The following is a 23,486-nucleotide window of genomic DNA, read 5'->3' on the forward strand; positions in this document are numbered from 1 at the left end:
GTGTCCAGATCATTCGACACTGCACCTCCTCTGTTCTTTAACATCACACACGACAAGTGTGAAGCAGAAAACACGAACAATTCTCCAGATACAAGAGATACACAGATATTTCTGGGATGAATGTATATTTAATTATATATTAATACCCACATGAAGGTGTAACGACACGCACACACGCACACAGTTTTAAAAAAGGACCAACAACATTGTTAATATTATGCAATGAATTACAGTGCGAGCCTTGAAGAAGAACAGTTATATAACCGTCATTAGTGTTGCTTCACTCAAGAGCCTGTTTAAAGATAGATGCTCCTACTTCTACATGCACACATCTAACAGCCTTCAGGGCCGAAGTGGCGGCTTTTAGCTCCGCTGAGGACTTCCTCAAACATTTCAGCACCATTAGGATGAAACCACGTAACTCCAACACTGCTGGTTCTCGTGTTCCGAATGTAGAGTCGACTTTGTCGCCTCACATTCACGACCTGTTTGTCCTTGAAGTCACAAAGTAAATCAGCGATCAGTGATTCTGGTTCCGCCGGAGAGAACTTTTTGCAGACGCATGTTTCTCGCGCTTCACCAGCGATATTTATATCGGTTTTGGGAACAAACTTCTCCTTCTTCCAGCTGAGTGTATCCTCCTCAATGATTTATGATAAGAAATTAATTATTCAGGCAATGCAGCAGAGGAACAGAGAAAATGGAAAATTGAAACCGTGAGTGTAAACATGCGGCGAGCAGAGGAAGCCGGCGCTTCGGTTTCAGGACGTCGGCGCTAGTAATGCGTCGACCTCGAGTGTTTTCAGGTCGACACCGGCAGAGAGAAGAACTCTGAGCTCAGTATGAACAAAATTAAAATATCACCATCATCTAAACCTGAATTTGGAGGCTGGACTCTCTCGACTCCTTCTACTCGGCTGATAAAACCTCCATCAGAGGCTTTGGACCATCAGGCCTCTCTCTCGCTCCGACACACAAGGTCAGTTTGACGACTGGAACCAGGAATCTTCTGATGAGGGACCTACAGCTCCGAGCCTCCAGGCTGCAGCTAACACCACCACATCAATCAAATACCCTTCACTCTACAGACAGTGTGTATAGTTGTCCTCCTTTGTCTCGTGGTTACCTGCTCCGCAGAGTCCTGACGGCCTTCGTCCCGTGTGCATCCAGTCCCTCTTCATCCTCTGCACTAGTCTCAACGCCGTCATGGCGACGTCGTGGTTCTTTTCGCCAAACTCCAGCAGCTGGGCAAAACGTGGGATGTAGAGGCACGGGTCTGATGGAGACAGGAAACAGAAGGAAGATTTAAGATGTCAAACTTTAAATGTTTAGCTGTGTCTTCAGAAATCAGCATCTCAATCAAATTTGGAAGGTTTGGCCGTGGACCAGGAAAGAACTCGACATGGCAGATTCCATATGAGGCCTTTCGGCTTCACCTCTGAAGGAAGTGGAGAAGCGTCGTCTTGATTTACAGTCTATGTGCAAGAATTAGTGTCAGTAGGTGAAAGGTACCAGAGCAAACATCTGACAGGACTTTGAGTGGAGACATCATGTTAATGTCAGCGACTAAAATCTGTTCTGCTGCCACAGGACGACACTGCTGAGGCCAAACCTTTGACCAATTCACTGCTTACGAGTCCACGTGACTTTAATTCACGAGCCCTGGTTCACCTCAGTTTTCAGGAGTAAACAAACCCGAAGCAAAGTCCGGTGATTCGTTTCTTTCTGATTCAGATTAAAGAAAAATACACACAGGTGTTAATTTACCAGCACCAGTGAGTTCCCCTGTAAAACCAGGCTCCTGCTGCTCAGCTCCACCAGAGAACCAGAGGATTAGCATTTAGCTCCACAAAGTGCACCGCAGAGCGAACAGCCTGTTTCTCATTCACTGTCTCTGTCCAGATTTTCTCAGCTGGCAAGAGGATACGAGCGGGCGACCGTCCAATCACACGCTCCCGTCTCAAGCTTTTTTTTTTTTGCTCCTCGAATGTCTCCGAGAAACTCGAATCGTAAACTTTATGGAAAACGCTTAAGATGCAGATGAGGAGAAAAACAACAGAACCACCTGTTTTTGTCATGAACCAGTGTGGCAGGTGTCCAGTCTCTGTTCTTTAATCCTATAAATGATTTCAACATGTGCAGGAATCTAATTAAACATTAAATTAACTGGAATCTTTGTTCCACTACAACTGGGAGACAAAAGGTTTAGAGAGTTTTGTGCTCGGCGGTGACGGTGGAGTCAAATATCCTAGAAGTTAGTAAAGAGCAGTCCAGTGGAAAGCTGGTAGAGCCAGCTGGTAATAAGATCCAGGCCGATCCCTTCCCCCCTCCGAGCCATGTAATGATACGTCTGCAGAGCTGGCCATCGCTGCTCAGAGTTTTACTGGAGTGTCAGTGAGCGCCAGGATCTCTATAGAAAAGAAATAAGAGGCTGTTTAAGGGAAATAAATCCACCTTAAATCCTGCTTCAGTTGAATAAAATCAATCTGCGATGCTCAAACAGCCCGGGAGTCGCTCTGTGATGGAGAGCTGCAGGTTACCTCTTTCATGCACCCGCCGTACCTCAGCCTGCCTCGACTCCTGCCTGCTCCCGTTCCCAAAAATTACTTGGACCACCCCGGGAGACGGGCCGTGAACGAGCTCCTATCAATCAAACGTGAGAGCGGAGCTGCATGTGTAGCATTAGAGCTGCGAGGAAGCTGTTCCCTCAAAACCCAGAACTGTCTGTGGGCCACAATGCATTCTGGTCTATTTTCTGTTACCGCTGGTGAAGGAATCGGTCGCCGGGTTTCTGAGTTTTTCTCTCTCTGTATTATCGTGGAACGTAAAAATGTCTCTGGAGAACACGGTTCTCATCAAATCCTGATGGATTTTCGAACATAAAAAAACTCCACTGGTGCATTTTCCGATTCTTGGATCTGTCGTCACGTTGTTAGTTATGCACAGGAGCGACTAAGATGAATCAACAAACGGCTGCTACCGGCCAAACACAACAGATGTTTTCAGGTTTCCCACAAAAACGTATTGACGTATTGATTTTTCCTGTGCAGATGTCAGCGTTTGTATCAGGGGAGAAGTGTCGTCCATCTTTATTTACAGGTGATTTGCTGTATACTTGTGGAAATGTGTCTTAAAATACAGATCAGTAAATATCTCGCTGTCAAACACGTGTTGTCCTTTCATGATATTTTGAGAATCAGAGGTTTTCTTGACTCAGAGACGCTCATGCGTGTATTTGTCATGTGCAGACTGGACGACTGCAAGTCTCTGTCAACGGGTCGTCCAAATAAAACAATCCCTTGATTACATCTCATCCAAAACTCAACCGCACCAGATCAAACCGGCACAAAAACATCAGACAGTGTGACTCTGGTTCTCCGGCTCCTCCGCTGGCTGCCGGCTGTTTCCAGAACACAGTTTAAAATTCTCCCCCTGGTCTACGAAGCACTTCATGGTCCAGCTCCGCAGAACTTATCGGACGTGCTGTCAAGTTCAGCGTCCCAGCAGATCTCTCAGGTCACAGTGGAAATCTCCATGAGCCTGAAGCTCTTTCTGAGTCTGGTGAGACGTCTTTCAGTATTAACGCTCCTGACGCAGCAAACAGTGACGATCTGTTCTTCTAAACTACTTTAAAAACTTCAAACTAAGCCCCCCCCTCTGAGTCAAAGTTTCTACAAAGCATTTTATGCATAAGTGTGTTTATATATGTACATTATAGTGTACATAATTGTGTAATGTGGAAGGTAACTAGCTAAACGAAGTGTCTTTGAATTGACAGTAATGTAACGTGTAATATAACAAGGTAAATGTACTCTAGTGTATTTATTTCTGAGCAGTTTAATTTTGAGAAAAGGTAAAAAGCTTTGATTCAACTGTATTTTAATTTGTAAGTAATTGTAAGTAATTGAAATGTAACTAAGTAATTGTAAAGTAGTACACTTAATAATACTGCGTTTAAGATATTAAATTAGGCTACAAGACTCCATCTGGGTTTCATTTGACAGTGACGTGATGTGGAATGCAACTAAGTTAATGTACTCAAGTAGTGTTAACAATACTGCATTACGTTACTTACTTTTGTATTTAAACTGCAGTATCGTTAAGTGCATGTCTTGTAAGGTGACCTTGAGCGTTGTGAACAGCGTTTCTAAATAAAAAGTATTGTTGTTGTTACTGTGTCAAAGGAGGGGATTTGTTTTACACATACTCAAAACACTGAATGTTAAAAATGTCCTCATTAGATAAGAAGCTCAGATCTGGTCTGTTCCCTCCATCTTCTCTTTTCTTTTCTAACTTCATCTTTATTTCTCCACAGGATCTAGTGAACGGGGCGGAGGAGGCGGAGGCGGCGGAGGAGGAGGAGGAGCGTCAGGGCGGTGACGCACTCTGCGGAGCTGCGGAGGGAGGTGCTGCGGTCCTGATGACGTCGGGGCCGTGCGTGGATCTGATTGGTCCTCGGTGAGCTCCGGGCGTCCGACGAGATCACGGCGAATTAAAAAAACCGAAATCCGCCGAAAGTCCGGACACATGACGGATCCGGTCCGAGGGAGAGACGCTCCGGGACCGATCCTCCGCTCCGGGACACCTCTTCCTCTGCTCCGGGACACCTCCTCCTCCTCCGCGGGCTTCGTGTGAATCAGTGTGCGGGGATCGAGGGGCTCGGAGGCGGGCGGGGAGGACTCGGATTATCCGCTCAGCGAAAAGGGAAAACAAGCGACGCTCCGGTGAGTCCGAGCGGAGGAGATGCGGTGACCGCCGGGGAACCGAGCGAAGAGTGTCCGCGGTCGAAGTTGTAACCGCGGGGAGGGAAAGCGGACACCACCGGGCCTGGACGGTTGTTTTATTTTTTTCGTGGATGTTATCGTGGGAAAACTTCGCAGTCGACGCCGTTTTGAAGGCGGGTTTTCCGGGCAGAAGAGGCTGAGCTCCCCCCCTCTCTCCTCCCGCACAGCGAGCTCGTCCGCACCCCGGCGGCGGCGGCTCGGTTCGTCGGACGCGGACGCGCGGGGGAGGCTCGGCGGGCTGGTGCCGATGCCCACGGCGGACTGCAGGCTGCTCCATCATGGCCGGATCATGAGGTGTTGGACGTATCTGCTGCTACTCCCCGAAACGCTGAAAAAGTCCAAGCAGGTCGGCGGGCTCCCGGGCAGGCTGCCGCTGTACTATGAGATCCTGAGCCTGTCCCTGGGCAGCAAGAAGGACAAGAGGCAGAGGAAGATGGCCGCGGAGCTCTACCCCGCGTCCGGCAACACCAACCTGGCCAACGGCACCACGGTGGCGGACACCGACAAGAGCAAGGCGGCGCAGGTGAGCCAGGCCGGCGGCAGCGGCGGCGGCAGCGCGGCCACCACCCCGACCACCCAGCAGAACATCAACAACAACAACCTGGAGCCCCCCAGCTGGCAGAGCAGCCACCCCACACTGAGAGAGAGGTACCCCCGCCACACTCCAGCCTCCTGCACCACACTGCAAACACAAACACCCCCCACACCTCCTCCTCCTCCAGAGAGGAGCCCACCACAAAGCAAATGAAAGGTCGTTCTCAGGTAATGACAGGTCACTGCAGGAGTAACACGGCAGCAGCCGGAGGTGCAGATTAAAAAGCACCGTAAAGTGCAGGGAGGTCACGGCCCTCTCCTCCGTCAACACACTCGGGGTTTTATTCTGGAAGGAAAAGTCTGTTCCTGCAGCATCGAGTTCCTAAGCTTCAGTTTTTAAAGTTTGCAGAACAGCACAGAGGTTGCATGTAGTTAAGAAGCTTTTGTAAAGAGCAGGACTCATCCTCTCCAATCTAAATATTGTCTGTTCCCTTACATTTATATATTTACTTCTACAGATTTTTTCACTTCCCTCTTTTCCTCCTTGGTAATAAAGGATTGTCTTGGTTTGTAGAATATCACACGTCTTTCTGAGCTGCAACATTAAGAAGCTCTTAAAAACGATAAGATGATCAAAATCTGCTTTTCCTTTGTCTTTTATGACAGTCAACTGTTTGCTCCGGGAACTCAAAGGCTCCAATAACAAAGAGGTTTTCTCAGATTCAGCCTCAGCCCAGCTATCGTAGCTGTAATCCTCCACAAACCTATGAAAATAACCAGTGTCTCCAGGCAGAGAGACTGTGGAGGGACTTGGTGTTATACAATACTGGAGGCTTATTCATGAACCCTTCTCTGCTCTCAGGAATGCCTTGATGTTTAACAATGAGCTGATGGCTGATGTCCACTTCATCGTCGGCCCCCTGGGGGAGTCGCAGAGGGTTCCAGCTCACAAGGTAAAGACGTCTAACCTCCCGAGAAAAACTGTTTTTGATTTGCCCTTGAAAGAAAATGTAAAGCCGAGCGGTGTTCACAGTCTGTCTGTGGAAATCAAACGTCCTTCGCATTAGTAGTGAAGTTGTTTACACTCCTGCACCACTCACAGCCTGCTCCTTTACTGAACTCCGCAATTCTGGTTGCATGTGTCTGACGCATCTGTCCGCTCCTCCCTCCCTCCCTCCCTCCCTCCCTCTCAGTATGTGCTGGCCGTGGGAAGCTCCGTCTTCTGTGCCATGTTTTACGGCGATCTGGCGGAGGAGGACCCTGAGATCCATATCCCAGATGTGGAACCTGCTTCTTTTCTAATTCTGCTGAAGTAAGCCACTCACCATCCCTCACACAGCCAAGCAGGAGGAGAGATGACAAGCGCAGTCAGTGTCACTTCAAAGCATATTATTACTCATCCAAAGCGAGGCAGAGGCGAGCGCCAGAGTGCTGCGAGCGCCAGAGAGCAGCGGCAGCAGCATGGTGCTCTGTAATTGCTGGTTTTCTCAGCACTCTTTGTTCAACTTGAAAAAATTTTTTTCCCCTTCTCCTCATCCACAGCCTGATATTTTTCTTATGGGGGGAATATATGGAGACTAGTGGTTATAAATAACCTGCCTTTGTTTCTCATTTCGTAGCATTGGCCAAGCCAGCACCGGGGTCTGTTGCCTGTTATGTCTTTTGAAAAAAAGGGGTTGGAAGAAGAAAGAGGAGATCATTATTTCCATTTAGGTTCTTTTTTTTGTGTGTGCACTTGTGGAGTCCAGTGGAAATGAGATTGGGAAGAAGGAGGAACACTGTGCATCATGTCGCATTAAGGAGAATATTATGAAAGACTGCTCCTTCAGATTTCTGCATATTTAAAGGTGTTTTTCTTCTTCCAGGTACATGTACAGTGATGAGATTGACCTGGAGGCAGACACGGTGCTGGCCACCCTGTACGCTGCCAAGAAGTACATTGTCCCTGCACTGGCCAAGGCCTGCGTCACCTTTCTGGAGACGAGCCTGGAGGCCAAGAATGCCTGCGTGCTGCTGTCCCAGAGCCGCCTGTTCGAGGAGCCCGAGCTGACGCAGCGATGCTGGGAGGTGATCGACGCTCAGGCCGAGCTCGCTCTGTGCTCCGAGGGCTTCTGCGAGATCGACCTGCAGACGCTGGAGATCATACTGCGGAGGGAGACCCTGAACACCAAGGAGGTGGTGGTGTTTGAGGCCGTTATGAACTGGGCCACAGCGGAGTGCAAGAGACAAGGTTTGGGGCCGACCACTCACAACAGAAGAGAGGTCCTCGGCAAGGCGCTGTTTCTGGTGCGCATCCCCACGATGAGCCTGGAGGAGTTCGCTAACGGGGCGGCGCAATCTGACATCCTGACACTGGAGGAGATGCACAATGTGTTCCTGTGGTACACTGCAGCTAAAAAGCCTCAGCTGGACTTTCCTCTGACTGCGAGGGCGGGTCTGGCGCCTCAGAGGTGCCATCGCTTCCAGTCCTCGGCCTACCGGAGCAATCAGTGGCGCTACCGCGGCCGGTGCGACAGCATTCAGTTTGCTGTGGACAAGCGGATTTTTATCGCTGGTTTGGGACTGTATGGGTCGAGCGGCGGCAAAGCAGAGTACACTGTCAAAATTGAACTCAAGAGACAGGGGGTGGTCCTGGCCCAGAACCTGACCAAGTACGTGTCGGACGGGTCGAGCAGTACGTTCCCTGTGTGGTTCGAACATCCTGTTCAGGTGGAGCAGGACGCGTTCTACACAGTGAGCGCCGTGCTGGACGGGAACGAACTGAGCTACTTCGGCCAGGAGGGCATGACGGAGGTGCAGTGCGGGAAGGTGACCTTTCAGTTCCAGTGTTCCTCCGACAGCACCAACGGGACTGGAGTACAGGGAGGACAGATCCCCGAGCTGGTGTTCTACGCATAAGCTGCTCTGGACTGCTGATGGGAACTCGCCTCCCAGCCTTTAAAGTAATGTAGCAGTAAAGACACTTGAGTAATGTCACACTTCGGCCTGGTTACTTCTCCAAGAGACTGTTTTAAAAAGGAGCGAAGGAGCTGTCGTTTCATCTTATTTAATTTAATGTTATTTTTTTTTATTTAAATACTTGGTTAACGTTATTTGCTCGGGTGCGTGTGTGTAAAAGGGCTGCGGCTGCTGCAGAGAAAAAACATTAACACAGTGATTTGTGGTTATGTAATCAAGCTGAGCTCAGCAAGCGGAACAACGAGTGACTGCTTCACAGTGTGTAAATCGCGAGTCCTTCTACGATGTTGTTGCTACGGTCCAGGCGGCAACATCACGACCAGGAGCGGACTTTATGTCGTGTTATGATTCTAAACGCAGAGAGAGGAAGAAAAAAAAAAAGGTAGAAATCTTGTGGAGTTGTTTTGCACTTCAGAGAAACGGCCTCGGAAACGTTGTGTCTTTTGTAAAAAAATATGACAACGGCTTGATGCTGTTTGAGACCAGATGTGTTCTGTACAAGAATGCCTATACACCTGATGATGAAACATAAAGGTATTATAATGTGATTGAAGCCACAGGCGTCATCTTGTTATGGTGCCTGGGTGGGTGGGTGGGTGGGTGGGGGGGGATTAGAGGGGCAGCAGCGCCCTCTGGTTACGTCAGAGGGAACTACACTGTGGGTTTATGAAAACATGAACTTGTCTTCCCATACTTGAAGAATAAAAATAGGACAAACACTGGGTTCCATGGAAATGATCAGGGGCTTGATTTAGTTCTTCTGGGGTGAAGTCTTATACAATTCAAGAGAAAGAGGAATCGGTATGTGAGTTTTCTAATTTTAAACAATTATCTTTTCTCTGGAACACAGTTCAAAAACTACAAATCTAACAATTTCACAGGATTATGATGTAAAAAAAATATTTTCTTTCTTTCCCAGGACCTGAACTCAACCTGATCCAATACCAGTGTTCATTTCTCACTGGAATCATTTCTAAGTTTGGTGACATGTGACTGTGATACTAAGATCTGACTCTTAAAGCCGCTGTGACAAAGTGGATCGTGACAAATATCTTAGTCTGAGTTTACCAAGCCTCTGCTGAGAAGCTCAGATTCGTTCAGAAGCCATTTAAATAACTGATCAATTGTTCGAGCTGGTTCTAGTTTAGCAAAGTTCTGCTTTATTCTGATTTAGTTTGTTGTAAATTTAATATATTTGGGTTTGGGACTGTTGCTCAAAGAAAAAGAGACGTTTGAATATTTCTCTTTGAGTCTGGGACATTGGGAGACTCACTTTGTCGGTGACATATAGACACAGAAATAATTGTCATATAATCGATAATTAGATTAACCTGTAGTTACACATATTGACATCAACAAATAACAAACAAAAGTTGCTGATTCATCATCAACAGATAATTATTCGAGTAGAGGTCGGTACCTATAGCCGGGGCGTTGATGCACAGCTCTCTGGCCAGGACGAGGAAGGTTTTTCCCAACACGTAGACGTTCACCTGTGGAGAAATAACACCATTAAAGACACTAGAATGAAACTGCCGCTATGAAACCAAATTCAATGATATGAGAATTATCAGATTGAATATCTAAAATCATTTCTGGGATCTGCATGTAAAGTTCACGGATTCATCCGTAGGTTACGTCTCATCCCTCCACAAACTTTGAGGGGAACTGGTCGAGTGATTTGTGCGTAAGCCTGTAAAAACACAAACGAGACGGCAGCATGGCGTCCTTGGCGGAGGTTATAACAGAGAGAGGTTAAAACCCTCTAATAAAAATATCTGTCGCCTGCACTGCGAACTCTTCTCCTGCGTCTTCCCCGTCGCGTCGGACACGACTCAGTCCACGTTTCTTTCACTGCCAGAATCTAAGATCCACTGAGGACAAGATGTGACGATCTGAGGAGTTTGTGTGTTTTGCTGGTAACAAGAAACTCTCTGTAGTTTAATGTGGATGAAACATGAAACAGTGGAGCGAGGACAGAATCAATGTTTTGGGTACAAATATTTTGGGTTCTAGTAAAAGTCTTTGCAGCAGCGTTTTGGACGAACTGTCGAAGATGCAGAGTTCGACTGAGGTGACGTGAACGAGAACGTCTGTTAGAAAAGGTTTCAACTAAAACAACGTTACAGAGCAGGAAGAAAAAAAGATTTTCTCAGCTGCATAACTTGGGTTTTTTTTATTATCCAGCCAAATATTTAGGATTTTGTCCTCGTGGTCCAGATAACTTTGACAAAATCACTCAAACTAGTTCACTGATTTCCTGGAAAAGAATCTGATGAGCGGTTGAACCCGGCTGAGCTGGAACACGGAGCCAGCGGGTCATTGTGGGTAGACGGAGGATGAGCACCAACGTGTCAGCGGGGTTATCACTCTGGAAACTCCCATCACAGATGTTTCATTGTCTTCTACACACAGCACCTCCAGAAGGCTCGGCAGTAAATGCTGTCATCCCCTGGTCCACCCCCGCCCACTGTGAAAGGACCTGATGACGAACTCCGCTGAATAACAAAGCCACAGGGCCGCACATATATCATCTCCACAAATTAACAGCAACACGGCCCGGGAGGAAGCTTCTGTGGGCTCCGGGCTGAAATCTGAAGCAGACGGCAGCGAAAGCTGCAGGATCGGGTCGTGAACTCAGGTCAGATCTCAGTCATTCCTTCAGACCGATGCTCCAGACCTCCAGGGGGCTGCGGGTGAGGGGGGGGGGGTTTCAGAGCAGACAGACGGACTCTCGCTCTCAGCCCCCTCTGGAGTCCAACAGGGACACAGATGCTCCTCTGCTATTCTGGGACGAGGATTCAGGAAGAGTGGAGGAGGAGGAAGTGGAGCCACCGTCATGTTTCAAAGTTTAACGGCTGCTCAAGTAGAAATGAAACGAGGGAGATCATTTCTAATATGATGCAAACAAACTATTTAAAGCAGGTTTCAGCAGGTTTTGAATCTGAGTGAGTGAAACACTGAGCTCACGTCTTCAAATTAAAATCAAGCCCATCTATTTGAACCGCCGCTGAGATGAAAGGGAGAGAAGATATTTCCTTCTCCTCCGCAGCGCTGAGTGAAACTTTCCAGGTCGAGGGTCAACTGGAAATCTGAGTCGATACCTGATCCTTCACGGTCGAGTCTCAACAGGTGGACGAGGAAAGCTTTGAATCTACAGAGTTCCTGATGAGACGATAATAAGACCGAGGGCTGCTCAGATCAAATGAACTTTCTACTGAAGCTACAACCACACGTCTGATGTCAACAGGTTCACACACAATCAAAGACTAATGGTGAAGAGAATTCTTTGAATTCTTCTTTGAGCTTCACGATCACGTTGACGGACTCGTAACAGGGAGAACGTTTCCTCTTTCGTTTCCACTCTGCATGTTTCAGTTCAAGAGACTTAGAAGTTATTAAAAACCAGAGTTTATCTCCAATATTCAGCAGGAAACTTTTAAACTGTGAAGAATTCTCACCAGAGTTTGGTGAATTTGTTATTCGTTCTGGTTCAGGAAGCAGAGGATCATGGGTAATAGCCACCAGTTTGGTGCGTTGGACTGAGCAGTGGAATCTCTGGTCATGTGATGGATAGATCAGAGCACAGCGGGCGAACCGTTTTCCCCAATAGTTCAATTAACTTTAGTTTCAGTCCTGAACTCAAATCTTCAGTTTAAATATTTATTCAGACTCAAAACAAACTGGTCCTAAATACAGACTTAACAGTTCAACATGGATGAACCCGTTAAAGACAGATGATTGACTCCTGCGTTTCTATTTTTCCCAGAGTGCTTCATGTTTAACTAACGCACCGAATTAGCATGTTCACCCGAGTGGCTCATTTCCGCCTCTGCCGATCGGAGCCGGAACAATAAAAACCTGTAGAAGTAATTTGACCTGGGAGAGAATTCTGATTATCTCCATTCACACTGGAGACAAAACTCTTTCTGATCAGAGGAAAATGAGCTTTAGTGATGAAATAAATGTGCTGAACGTCCGTCACATCAGACGTGGTTCACATGGAAATCAGCTGATATTTAAATCAGCATTGATGCAGCTCTGATCAGTGTCGCCCTCGCTCCACTTCAGCAGCTTAATGAAAACACAGTGTGACGGACCAAGATCCTCATTCATCCGAACGAGAGAGGACGCTCTGGGTGTGGAGCCATAAAAAAAAAGTGATTGGTGGAATATCACCGAGCCACAACCGCAGCAGCGTGAATGTGAGGCATTAATAACCCGGCCAATCCGCCACCCCCCCCACACACACACCCCAAATCCACTTTAAATCCTCACCCAGCCTCCACATGCCGGGGTGTGGATGGTGGGGGGAGGGGCTGCCGGCTCCTCCACGACAGCTGGGTGCATAAAAATAAAAGCCCCTGACCAGCTGTGACTCCGAGAAATGTCCCACCACACCCCTGACTCACCGTGAATTAAACATGCAGACAAGTGGAGGGGTTTCTAAATTTATACATATGTGCACGCACACACACACAGACACACACAGACACACACACACGACTCAGGTTTAATTACATGGGTCTGAAAGCCAGAGGACTGCAGGGGCAAGTGGTTTAGGCAGAGATGCATTATGGGAGTGGTGGTGAGAGGTGGGAGCGGGTCTTTAAGTGGCTGTTACAGCACAGTGAGCATCAACACACATCAAAGTGAGGAATAAAAATAAATCTGAAGGAGTTTGTTGCTAGTTTCGAAGTTTAGACGCTTTAGTTGCAATAATGAATTAAGAGAATTGAGAATTGACACCAGTTCGTCTGACGCAGAAGATTCAGAGGTTGATTAAGATGCTTCCAGACAAGTTTGCGCCACATTTGCTTAATTTGAACAGTTAACAGATGAATCTGGGACAAAATGACACGTCTCAGTTGTTAATGTGTGTAACTGTGAAACTTTAGCGGGGAGGTGCTGTGTTGTGAACGAGTCGGACAATCAGCTGCGGTTTAATGAACCGACGATGACACGTACCTGCAGGAGGTCACTGAGATCCAGCAGCATGTCTGAGAACGACAGGTTAAGGAAACTGAAATGAAAGAATCACAGTTAAAGGATCATTTGTCCTGATTCGGAGGTTTGAGGACACGTTTCAGCCTCGTCACACTTCACTCCAACGACCAGCGCAGTAAAAATGAACTTCTGGTGAAATAAAACTCGTGACTCGTGGCGTGCTCCGGCAGCTGTGACGGTAACTCAGGACAGCAAACACTGAACCGTCACCTCTGACCACACGACTCTTCTAAACATTCTGCCTCATCAGCCTCCGGACTTCCCACCCAGCCGGCTCCGCCTGGACACGCCGGTTTCCCTGGTGACGGGGTCTCCGTGGCGACAGGTGCACCGGCCTGCAGGCTGGCTGTCCGGGCGGATTAGCGGGGCTCCTCTGGAAAGGCCTCACAATGGAATTAGCAGCAGCGCAGATGAAAATGGAAAAGATAATCCCGGCGCACGCCGTCTGGAGATTAGAGACGACCGCCTCAAAATCAGGAAAACAGACGACAGCAGGTCCTCAGACACATCTGGGAGGAGCGAAACAACGACCACGTGTTGTTGGTGCAACACAAGACGACTCACTTGAACACCAGAAGAGATGGAGTCACAGGTTTCAGTCTGAGGATGTTTCTCATGGTTTGAAGATGAATCCACATGCAGGGATCGTTTCCACTGATGTGCTTCCAACCTTTTCTTTGCCATTTGTCATTCATTCATCTTCCAGTTGCACAAATCCAGGTGCAACAACACGCTTCAGTGGTTTTCTCAGTTTTGAGATGAACCAGAACATCGACTGCGAGTCAGACCTTAATGACCTTCACATGACTAACTGACTGATGCTCCTGCAGCCAGTGTCTAACATCTGGTAGAAAACGTGGAGCCAGATCCACGGTTCTGAATTTAGATGCCAAAGAAACACAGAAGGAAATCCACTGGACTCAACAGGTGAAGGCAGAGAGCTTCTGAAACGTATCAGGCAACAAATAAAAATGAAACCGTGGAAACACACCTGCACAGATCAGGGAGTCGAATCACGGCTCTTTGTTCGGAGATCATTGAGAAGAGGCGTGAACGAATCTTATTTAAGTCATGTGACTAAATGGACAACATGCGAGCGTCAGATTAAGGGGAAGGTTTTTAACATTTCAAAATAAGATCCCAGATTAGTCGGATATTTGATCTTTTCCACCCTGAGGAAGAGCCTCCAGTCTTTCTCCTACGAGGGCGACAAAGACGTGTCGTTACCCAGAAGATCGACTCTAACTGAAGCGTTTTGTTCTGATTTGGACAAACAGAGACAGGAAGCAGAGAGAAGGGAAGGAGGAGGGGGGGGGGGGGGGGGGTCAAGGTCAGAGAGAAAGAGATGGATTCAGTTCTCTGGAAAAGGATGTATGATCCAGATCGTGTGTCTGGCCCTTTAAATCAAAGTCCAGATTAGATGAACATTTCCTTTTCTCTCTGCTCACCTTCGTCCTTGTCCTGATTCTCCTCTGTGAGAACATTACGGACTCCCCCAGCTGTGGAAGAGGAAGTGAGCAGAGCTATTTTTACCCAGGACTCACTGCGCCGAACGTGAACAAACAGACAGGCCTGTACTGACACACACACACACACACACACACACACACAAACACACACACAGAGCCCTGTAAACAATGCAGCAGGAAGCATTACACCCTCCTCGTCCCTCTTTCATTAGGCAAACCTATCCCGTCCGTCCTGTGCCGCTGTTACATAACCGTCAACCCTCGGAGGCGAAGTGAGTCAGAGGTAAACCAACCGCACACCGAGCACGACGACAACACAACACAACCGCCCTGCCTGTGAAAACAGGATCAACCTTAAAGGCCCATTATCCCGACGAGGGCGCGTCACTCCCGACTTCAACCGGCTCCGTTTTACGACGCGTGAAGACATGAGTCAGATTTTGACGAGACGACCTCCGACAGTTTAAGACGCAGGTTTGCAAACTTCACTCGTAACGAACACTGAGCTTCTGCTCGGCTGCAGGAAGAGTTTCCTCCGCGGGCAGGAAACGCCGTGTTCAATCATGGACGTTGTTTTGGATCAGACTCATCACAGACTTCAAACGAAGATGGACGACATGACGTGTCCCCGAAAGTGACGCCAAAGCGTCTCAATCGTCCTCTAGTGGCTGGCTGCAGTACAGGCGATAAACCCCACCTCCTCCACGTTAGATTATCAACTTATTCATTTAAAAAAAAAAAAGAAGAAACAAAGAGAATCTCTTATATCCGTCGTTTTCTACGACTGTAACATTTCCTGGTTTCATGAACAGGAAGGATACGAGGCGTCCCCTCCGTGCGGCAGACCAGGTAGAGACAGGCGGCGATGACGTGGGCTGACTTGCGGCCGTTGGTCAGGTGTTTGTTGAGCGCCATCCGGTAGAAATTGAAGGCCGTGTCCAGACAGTGCTGGTTCATCTTCAGCTGGCGGCCCAGAGTGTTGATGTGCAGTTTGGCTGAAGAAACAGACACAAGCACACGGAGACGTTTCAGTTCAGAGACACAGACCAGTTAAACCACATCTGCTTTTCATCACCAGAGAATAAAAACGATTAGAGAATCACATTTATCACAGAAAAACAGCTCCACTGAAAAACAGCACAACATACTTTAGCATTATTAATTTGAAAATGATGTTTTTTAGCTTTCATGTGTTTTGTTCGTTTTCCAGGTTTGAGGAAGTTCTGGGTTTGATTCAGCTTCTTTTTCCAGATGACAGTGAAGTTTTATTTTAGTTCTTCAGTTTCGTGAAATAAGAAACAAGAAGCTTTTGATGTCGTGTCTCGTCCCAACTGAAATACTGACGTTCACATCAGATCCATTTCATGCAGTAAGAATCAAACTGTTTACAACACATGTGGGTTTTTCAATAACTGATGCTGATATTCAGAAATATTTCGAAACATGTGTTGAATCACTTGAACGCAGAAAAGATATTTAAACATTTTAAAAAAGAGCATCGTCTCTGCTCCAGTGGATCTTTTCATTATTTCAGTTAGAACACTTGAAGGTCTGGAGTTTATTTGTGATGATCTATTGACGCTCGGAACAGATGTTTCCACAGCAGCACTTTGGGAGAATGAGGGATTTGTTTCACCGTCTGAAGTCCGTGGTTCAGCTCAGGGTGTTTTCATGACAGGTTCATTATCAGACACGTTTATAAGAACATCTGTGAAGTTCAGAGAAAACCGAACACACCTGGAGATCTTTCAAACTTCAAATACTTTGACTCAACATTTATACTTTATATGATGTGACTTCACTTAATAACTATTTTTGATTCCTCTACTACACCGACCAGATGTTGCTGGTTGTTAAGATTCAGATTTCTGCACCTCTCGTCTTGTGCGTTCACAGATTTTGCGCGTCACGTACTAACAATAAGTGAGGACCGACCGGTCGTGGTCACATGTGATCCGACAAGTCGCAGCCACGACAAGAAACAACAGGAATCTGAGGCGTGAGGATCAGTTCATCTGACCACAGAGACACGTCGACTGATCCCGAGGTAAACAAACCACAAAGCACACAGGTGTGTAATTACCCAACATTACCGTGTGCAAACAAAGGTCTGCGAGCGTGTCAGGACAGACACGCCTGGAGACATGCACAAGGATAGCTCCATTACACACGTGTGCAACTGCATAACTGTGTCGTTACACGCAATGGCACAAAAGCATATGTGCGCAGTAACACACGCACAGACACACACGGGCAGTTCAGATGTAGCAGCAGGTGGAGACTCAAGACAAAAGAGTTTATAATTAACTGCCACAGAGCTGCAGGGTGTGTGTTGTGTTTACCCAGAGTTCATGACATCTCCCCACACACACACACACCCCCACACACCCAGATGTGTGTGTGACCCACTGAACTGAGTGTGATGTCTGGGAATGTGAACGACTCTGAGCTCATCGAGCATCATCGAGCATTCTGCTCAGTTTTACAAACTTACACACACAGAGAGAGACAGACACACACACACACACACCCCTTCATTCTGAACCACGTCTGCTCCTCTGTTTTCTTTTCTGCATCTCTATCATCACTGCTGCTTCATGTCAGCGGCTTCTTCAGCAGTGAAATCGCAGCTTCCTGCTGGGAAAAATATGAGGAATCACTTTACTCTTCGTCTCTTCAAATGAAAACCGGGCTTGTAGCAGCTTCGCCCAAACAACAGAGGACGAGCAGCACGTTGGTGCATGAACTCAGAAATAAAAGTCAAACAATCAGCAGGAGACCGATGGAAACTCAAACTCTGTCGATAGAATAGAAATTTAAAAAACAGGAGCGGAGAGTCTGAGCGAGTGCGACAGAGATGATAAGTAGGGCACAGACTCAGAGCTGCAGCGGTAATTAGAACTGTCTCAGGTTTTTAAAAAATAAAAAAGTATAGAAGTAAAAACTTCCTGCCCTTTAAATGACTCTTCAGCTCAAACCTCGGAACACGACGGATTCTTTCAAAGGTGCCTGTAAATAAATAGAACTCAAAACATTTACATGGATAAAAACTGGGACAGTGAAGTCGAAGCTTCACACATTAACTTAAAGGTGAAAGTCAATAATGATCATATTGATTCAAGTGGAAACGCAAGAATTAAGTCATTTACGGCCACGCCACCCGATCTGAAGATGGAAATCACGTCATTTCATCTGCAAAGCGTCTTTAACGAGTTACAGGAACGTGAAGAAAACAAGCACCTGCACTGGACTCCAGAGATTCTCCACAGTTTCTCCAGAGGAACGAGTGAGAGCCTCCGGAGGTGACGTTCATTTAAATGTGGTTTTCACATCAGACACATTTAAGTGTTTATAATATTAAACCAGAATCACAGCATCAATATATTCACGCACTTCTACATTTAAATGAATAAGTTAGTTTTGAACTCAAGCTCCACTTTGTGATTCAGTTTGTTTCCACACAAATCCACCTTCAGCAGCTTTTAAAGTCACATTTGAATTCCAGCCACCGCGCCGGCACTGCGGCGAGTTGTGGGCCGACACACGAGGGACCGGTGATGCATTACAACACACAAACACAGGAGGGGGCGGGGTCTGCGCATCCAGACATGAATCAGACAGCGGTGAGACGGAGGAGGGCGCAGACGGCCGCTGGGGAAAGTTTCTGGAGGACAGAACGAAGAAGAAGAAGAAAAAGAACAAGAAGGAGAAGAAGAAGAGATGCCTGCAGACTCACAGACGGTCATAAATCTCCCTATAGACATCACACACACACACACACACACACACACACACACACACACACACACACACACACACACACACACACACACACACACACACACACACACACACACACACACACACACACACACACACACACACACACACACAGAGAGGATGTGAATTCCACAACAGCCAAAAACACACAAACACAAGTCTGCACTGAATTAAAGGAAATAACACACACACACCGACACACACACCTCATTACTCAGTGTCTGCTGCAGCCTGACAGTTCAGCGACTCTGCAGCGAAGCAGACGGTTGTCGTCGTCGCAGCAGCTCTCTGGCTCTCGGCCCGTCGGGCCTCAGTCGAGCCGTTTGTCTCCGGCTACAAGTTGCTGATGTGTTTTTATGGACAGAACAGTTGAGATGAAACAGAGCGGCGTCACGACCGGGGACACCCAGAGGGCCCCTCAGGGGTCTCCCTCCAGGGGCCCCGGAGGAGAGCCTGAGAGAAACAGTGAATGAAGAGGGCCGGGGGGGGGTGTCTGCAGCTGCGTCTTCATTATGTTATGAGTTATGTTTGGCAGCAAGTTCTTCTGTGGTTTGGAACGTGTCACTGAACCACATCAGATCTTTAAACGTTTAATACGGAACACGTATGTTACGATGTCGAAAAATCAATCAACATGTATGACAACGTCTGTCGTTAGATGTTTTAATTGGTTAATTAATCAACACGTATCAAGTCTCAAACGTGGTTTTCGTGGGTGTTGCCGTTTGTTTTCTTCCTCGGTTGCCATGGCTTTGGTTTGTTTACGCAGCGATGTGCTTCTGCTCTTTGTGTGTCCGCCTCCAATCACGTGACGGTTTATCAACACAGACACGGAAAAACAAGCAGCCGTGACTTTAGACGCTGATACGAGAGAAACTCTGAACAAACAGGATAAAAAAAGATCGAAGGTAAATCCCTGAAAATGAAAAGAAAACCCTCTAATTACTGAGCTGCTGCATCAGACGATAGAGAAAACAAACACGCGGCTGCACAGACGAGAACGTTTGCTCAAAATAAAAGAGGTGAGGATTAAAGCAGATGTATGGACGCACGTGAACTGAGCGGGAAACACTGACGGATAAGAACAAGATATCTGGGATGTTAAAAAAACAAAAAACCATCAGTGAAGGTTTCATGGAACTAGAATTACGGACCCTGTGGTTCTACGTCTCCGCTACCCAGAGTTCAGTCTACATGCTGAGGTCATGTGACCTTTCACCCCTGACCTCTGAAATCGAATCAGTTCATCGTCAACTGGTCAAAATGTGAAGAAGTGTCCTGAAGGCAGAAGTGAGACGTCAGGGACAAGAAGCCAAACACACGATGCACCAAGTCTGAGATGTTGATTTCAGAAGAATCGACAGACTGACAACACGAAGCCACTGAAACTTTCACCAGTGCAGAGGAAGAAAAAAAATAAAACAAGGTTTTCTGCTGCAGAGTTAAAATGATAAGAGGCGGATGCAGGGATGGACGGTGATTCTCAAACCTCCGTCAAACCATAGACTGTAGCGTCAAACATGGAGACCTCTCAACAACAGGAGTGTGGCGCCATCTGCTGGTCACTCACCTTTCTGCAGAGTCTGCGCTCGAGACGCTCTCCCAATTCCTGCGATGTGAGAATCTCCAAAACTCGGATTTGCAGGTCCAGCTGAAAAAAGGCAGAGGACAGAAGTTCATGTTAAGAATGTTGTGGAGTCTAAACCCAGAACATCTGCTGCTGCTCCTGCACAAGAGAAACACAAACTCCAGAAGATGTCGGGAGACATTTCCTGACATTGTCCAGAAAAAACAGCTTTAAACATCGAAATTAAGTTAGAGCTGCAAATAATGTTTTATTTACAATGATGATTTCATTTAGAGAATTTATTTTGAAAGCAGAAAGACATTGTTTTACTATTATAATGAAGTAAAGTGCGTTTTTTTATTTTTCCTTGTGTTGTGTTGGATGTTAATTGTTTTATCATTAGTATCGTTAACAGCAAATTAAATCTAACAGAAGAAAGATAAATGTGGAGGAAAGGAAATGTAAATCTTTATATATCAGAATTTATTTTTAATAAAGAAAAACAAATGTGTGTCTGCAGCGTAATCCAACAGCTCCCTCTCATGGACAGTCAGAGGAACTGCACCACGGAAGATAAGGTCCGACAGAAGTCGTCTCTGAGTAAAAAGTTGTTGCGGCTAAAGGTCAAAGATAATCTGAAGGTTACACACAGAGATAAGCAGCTGTGGCCCGACACACCGTCAGAGGAAAACTATTACCCAAGAGCCTCGCTGTTCCCGAACGTCCAACGTTATTAGATTCTGCTCTGACAGAGTTCGACCCCTGAGACTCCAGAAGTGTTCTGTGGACTCAAACTCTCCACCCACCCTCGTAGATAATGAGTGACTTTTCATTTTTCAGTGAACTATCCCTTTAAAGACTCCACCCAACACAGACCCCCCCCCCTCACCCGAGCAGGAGGTGCAGGAGGTCAAACCCTCACTGGCCCTGAAACCTCCTACCTCAACAGATCCAAACCTGTCCCTGGTTTGTCTTCATTCAGATGATTTTATATTATTTATATATATATTATATATTATATATTTTCCCTTCTGGATTTTGAAACCTGCTCCAGAAATTAAGATTCCGGTTAAAATCAAACCGATCATTTTAGAGCTGCATGTGTTTTGTGGTTCTCACAATCTGAGGAGACGAACTGTCCGACGGCCAGCGACGCTCCTCCTCCCGACTCCACAAACTGCACCTCGGACACGATGATGTTGTCCTCCAGCACGGAGCCGCAGCCCATGCAGACGACGTCGCCACGCGCCTGGTCCACATCGATGTCCGAGCTCCCGCAGCTCTTACACACCCGGGGGCTCATGGCGTCGCTCGGGAGGCCGCAAAGCCTGATGGGAAAAGACGGTTTGAAATTAAATCAGAGGTTTTAGAGATTAGATGTTTTTCTGTCGACTCTCGAACCGTTCATTGATCTCGACTGATCTTTAAAGTCAACTGATGATGCAACAATCGACAAACATTTGTCTGCAGCCATTTTGAGACATATAGATATATATAAATATATATATATATATTTATATATATATATATATAAATATATATATATATATATATTTATATATATATATATATATCTATATGTCATTATAAGGTTGACTCTATGAGAGCATTGGACCTGACATGTCAGAGACTTCTTGTAATCAATTAGTTTCATCATCATGTCATTGATGTAACTCATCGATAAGATGATGAAGATGATGATTAAACTCATCAATGACATGATGCAACTTCATCATCATGTCAACGCTGAGTTTCATCATCATCATCATCTTCATCATCTTATCGATGAGTTTCATCAACATGTTACTGATGAGTTTCATCATCATCTTGTCATCGATGAGTTTCATCAGTAACACAAGGATGAGCATCATCATCACCATCATCATCTTCATCATCTTATCGATGAGTTTCATCATCATGTTACTGATGAGTTTCATCATCATGTGATCGATGAGTTTCATCACTGATGACTCTCATCGATCACATGATGATGATGAGGATGATCATCATCATCATCTTCATCACATCATCGATGAGTTTCATCAGTAACATGATGAAGAAGAAGATGATGATGATGATGATGATGATCATCACATCATCGATGAGTTTCATCACTGATGACTCTCATCGCCTGCAGTGATTGAGCAGACCTCCACCGGTGTTAGCTACGTGGCAGTGATGAGCAGCAGCAGCAGCAGTTGTTAAACTCATCGTGTCTCGTCCCGTGCGCTAACATGGAGTCGGTCAGGGACCGGAAGTCTCCGAGACGTGAACTTTGTGATTCCTCTTCTGCATCATTTTACCAACGTGTAGTTGTTTGAGTTTGAAGGAGCAGTTAGCCGCTAACAGCTGATGGAAGCTAACGGAGCAGCTAACACACAAACTGAGACTCTAACCCGGAAACAAAAGCTGTGGTGACGAGTGTTTGAATTAAAACAACCTGAGACAAACACCCTCACACACACTCACACACACACGGACACACACTCACACACACGGTGCACGTACCTTCAGTGAGACAGCAGGAGACACGTTGACACTTCAGCTGCAGAGACTCGACGTGTCCTGCAGAGCTCTGAGGTTCAACGAGGTTCAATGAGGTTCAACAGGGTTTAACGTGTTTAACGTGTCCCCCGGTGTGTGTCTGTCTGTGTGTGTCTGTGTGTGTGTGTGTGTCTCTGTGTGTGTGTGATCCACATGTAAAATAACACAAACCTCAGATCAACACACACATGTGCTCTGCTGCCGGGGACACGGACCGTACCACTGCAGCTCAGAGGAGGGGGGGGGGGGGGGCGGGGTCTGCTGACACACACACATCTGATTTAAATAAAAACTTCCTGAGGTCAGTGACGTAGACTGCGTTCAAGTTTCATGACCAGTGTTTGAGTCGAAAATAAAAAACTTTAGGTTTAATTACAAATCGTTAAAATCTCTAAAGAACCCCCCCCCCCCCCCCCCCCACTGCTCTCATGTAATGGTACGTCTCACAGTGACGCTGGAGTCTAACGGACCTGGTTTAAACATTTAATTGAAATTAATTTAATTTAAATGAAGTTTAATTTGTGTTTCACATATTTGTTGTAATAACTTTTATATAATAAACTGAAGTGAAGTGAGTTGAATTAGAAACAGTGACACTTTGAACTAACCTGTGTGGAAGGTGCTTAACAAATACAGTGTGATGATCGATCATAATAAAATCTGATGTTTCTTTCACTCAGTGTGTTTATGTTCCGCTCATTTGTTGAAGCTATGTATTTATTTATGTAAAGAGTAAAAGCTTGATAAATATAAATACTCTTAATTCTCTTAATGGTCATTCATTCATTTAATTGACCTTTTTTTATTGCATCCATGTTGTTTACTGTATTTCCTTTTGCCAGT

The 23,486-nt window shown here is 46.3% G+C and overlaps 2 protein-coding genes across 7 annotated transcripts in view; one reads left to right on the forward strand and one right to left on the reverse strand.

The window, feature by feature from the left end:
• brf1a (BRF1 general transcription factor IIIB subunit a) overlaps nt 1–22,877 on the reverse strand; it is a 63,943-nt gene extending 41,066 nt beyond the window's left edge. The window contains exons 1-7 of one of the 6 annotated variants that reach the window (XR_011244696.1): nt 22,608–22,873; nt 21,219–21,427; nt 20,103–20,183; nt 15,574–15,747; nt 13,245–13,276; nt 9,697–9,769; nt 1,127–1,276 (exon numbers count right to left, since the gene is read on the reverse strand). Coding sequence is in view for 5 of the 6 variants with exons in the window: in XM_069535513.1 (XP_069391614.1) it covers nt 1,127–1,276; nt 9,697–9,769; nt 13,245–13,276; nt 15,574–15,747; nt 20,103–20,183; nt 21,219–21,402 (694 nt within the window). In the remaining variant the exon portion in view is untranslated. Of the gene's footprint in view, nt 1–1,126; nt 1,277–1,767; nt 2,411–2,540; nt 3,635–9,696; nt 9,770–13,244; nt 13,277–15,573; nt 15,748–20,102; nt 20,184–21,218; nt 21,428–22,607 lie in introns of those variants that run through there. The other 5 variants (XM_069535513.1, XM_069535512.1, XM_069535511.1 and 2 more) reach the window with 5 other exon arrangements.
• On the forward strand, nt 4,480–8,824 carry LOC109640659 (BTB/POZ domain-containing protein 6-B-like). Its single transcript, XM_020104786.2, has 4 exons — nt 4,480–5,432; nt 6,181–6,271; nt 6,512–6,630; nt 7,184–8,824. The coding sequence occupies exons 1-4, from the start codon at nt 5,032–5,034 to the stop codon at nt 8,214–8,216; spliced, it is 1,644 nt and encodes a 547-aa protein (XP_019960345.2). The 5' UTR covers nt 4,480–5,031; the 3' UTR covers nt 8,217–8,824.
• Nucleotides 22,878–23,486: the final 609 nt, after the last annotated feature.

The sequence above is a fragment of the Paralichthys olivaceus genome, chromosome 12, assembly GCF_024713975.1.
Source record: "Paralichthys olivaceus isolate ysfri-2021 chromosome 12, ASM2471397v2, whole genome shotgun sequence".
Taxonomy (NCBI): domain Eukaryota; kingdom Metazoa; phylum Chordata; class Actinopteri; order Pleuronectiformes; family Paralichthyidae; genus Paralichthys; species Paralichthys olivaceus.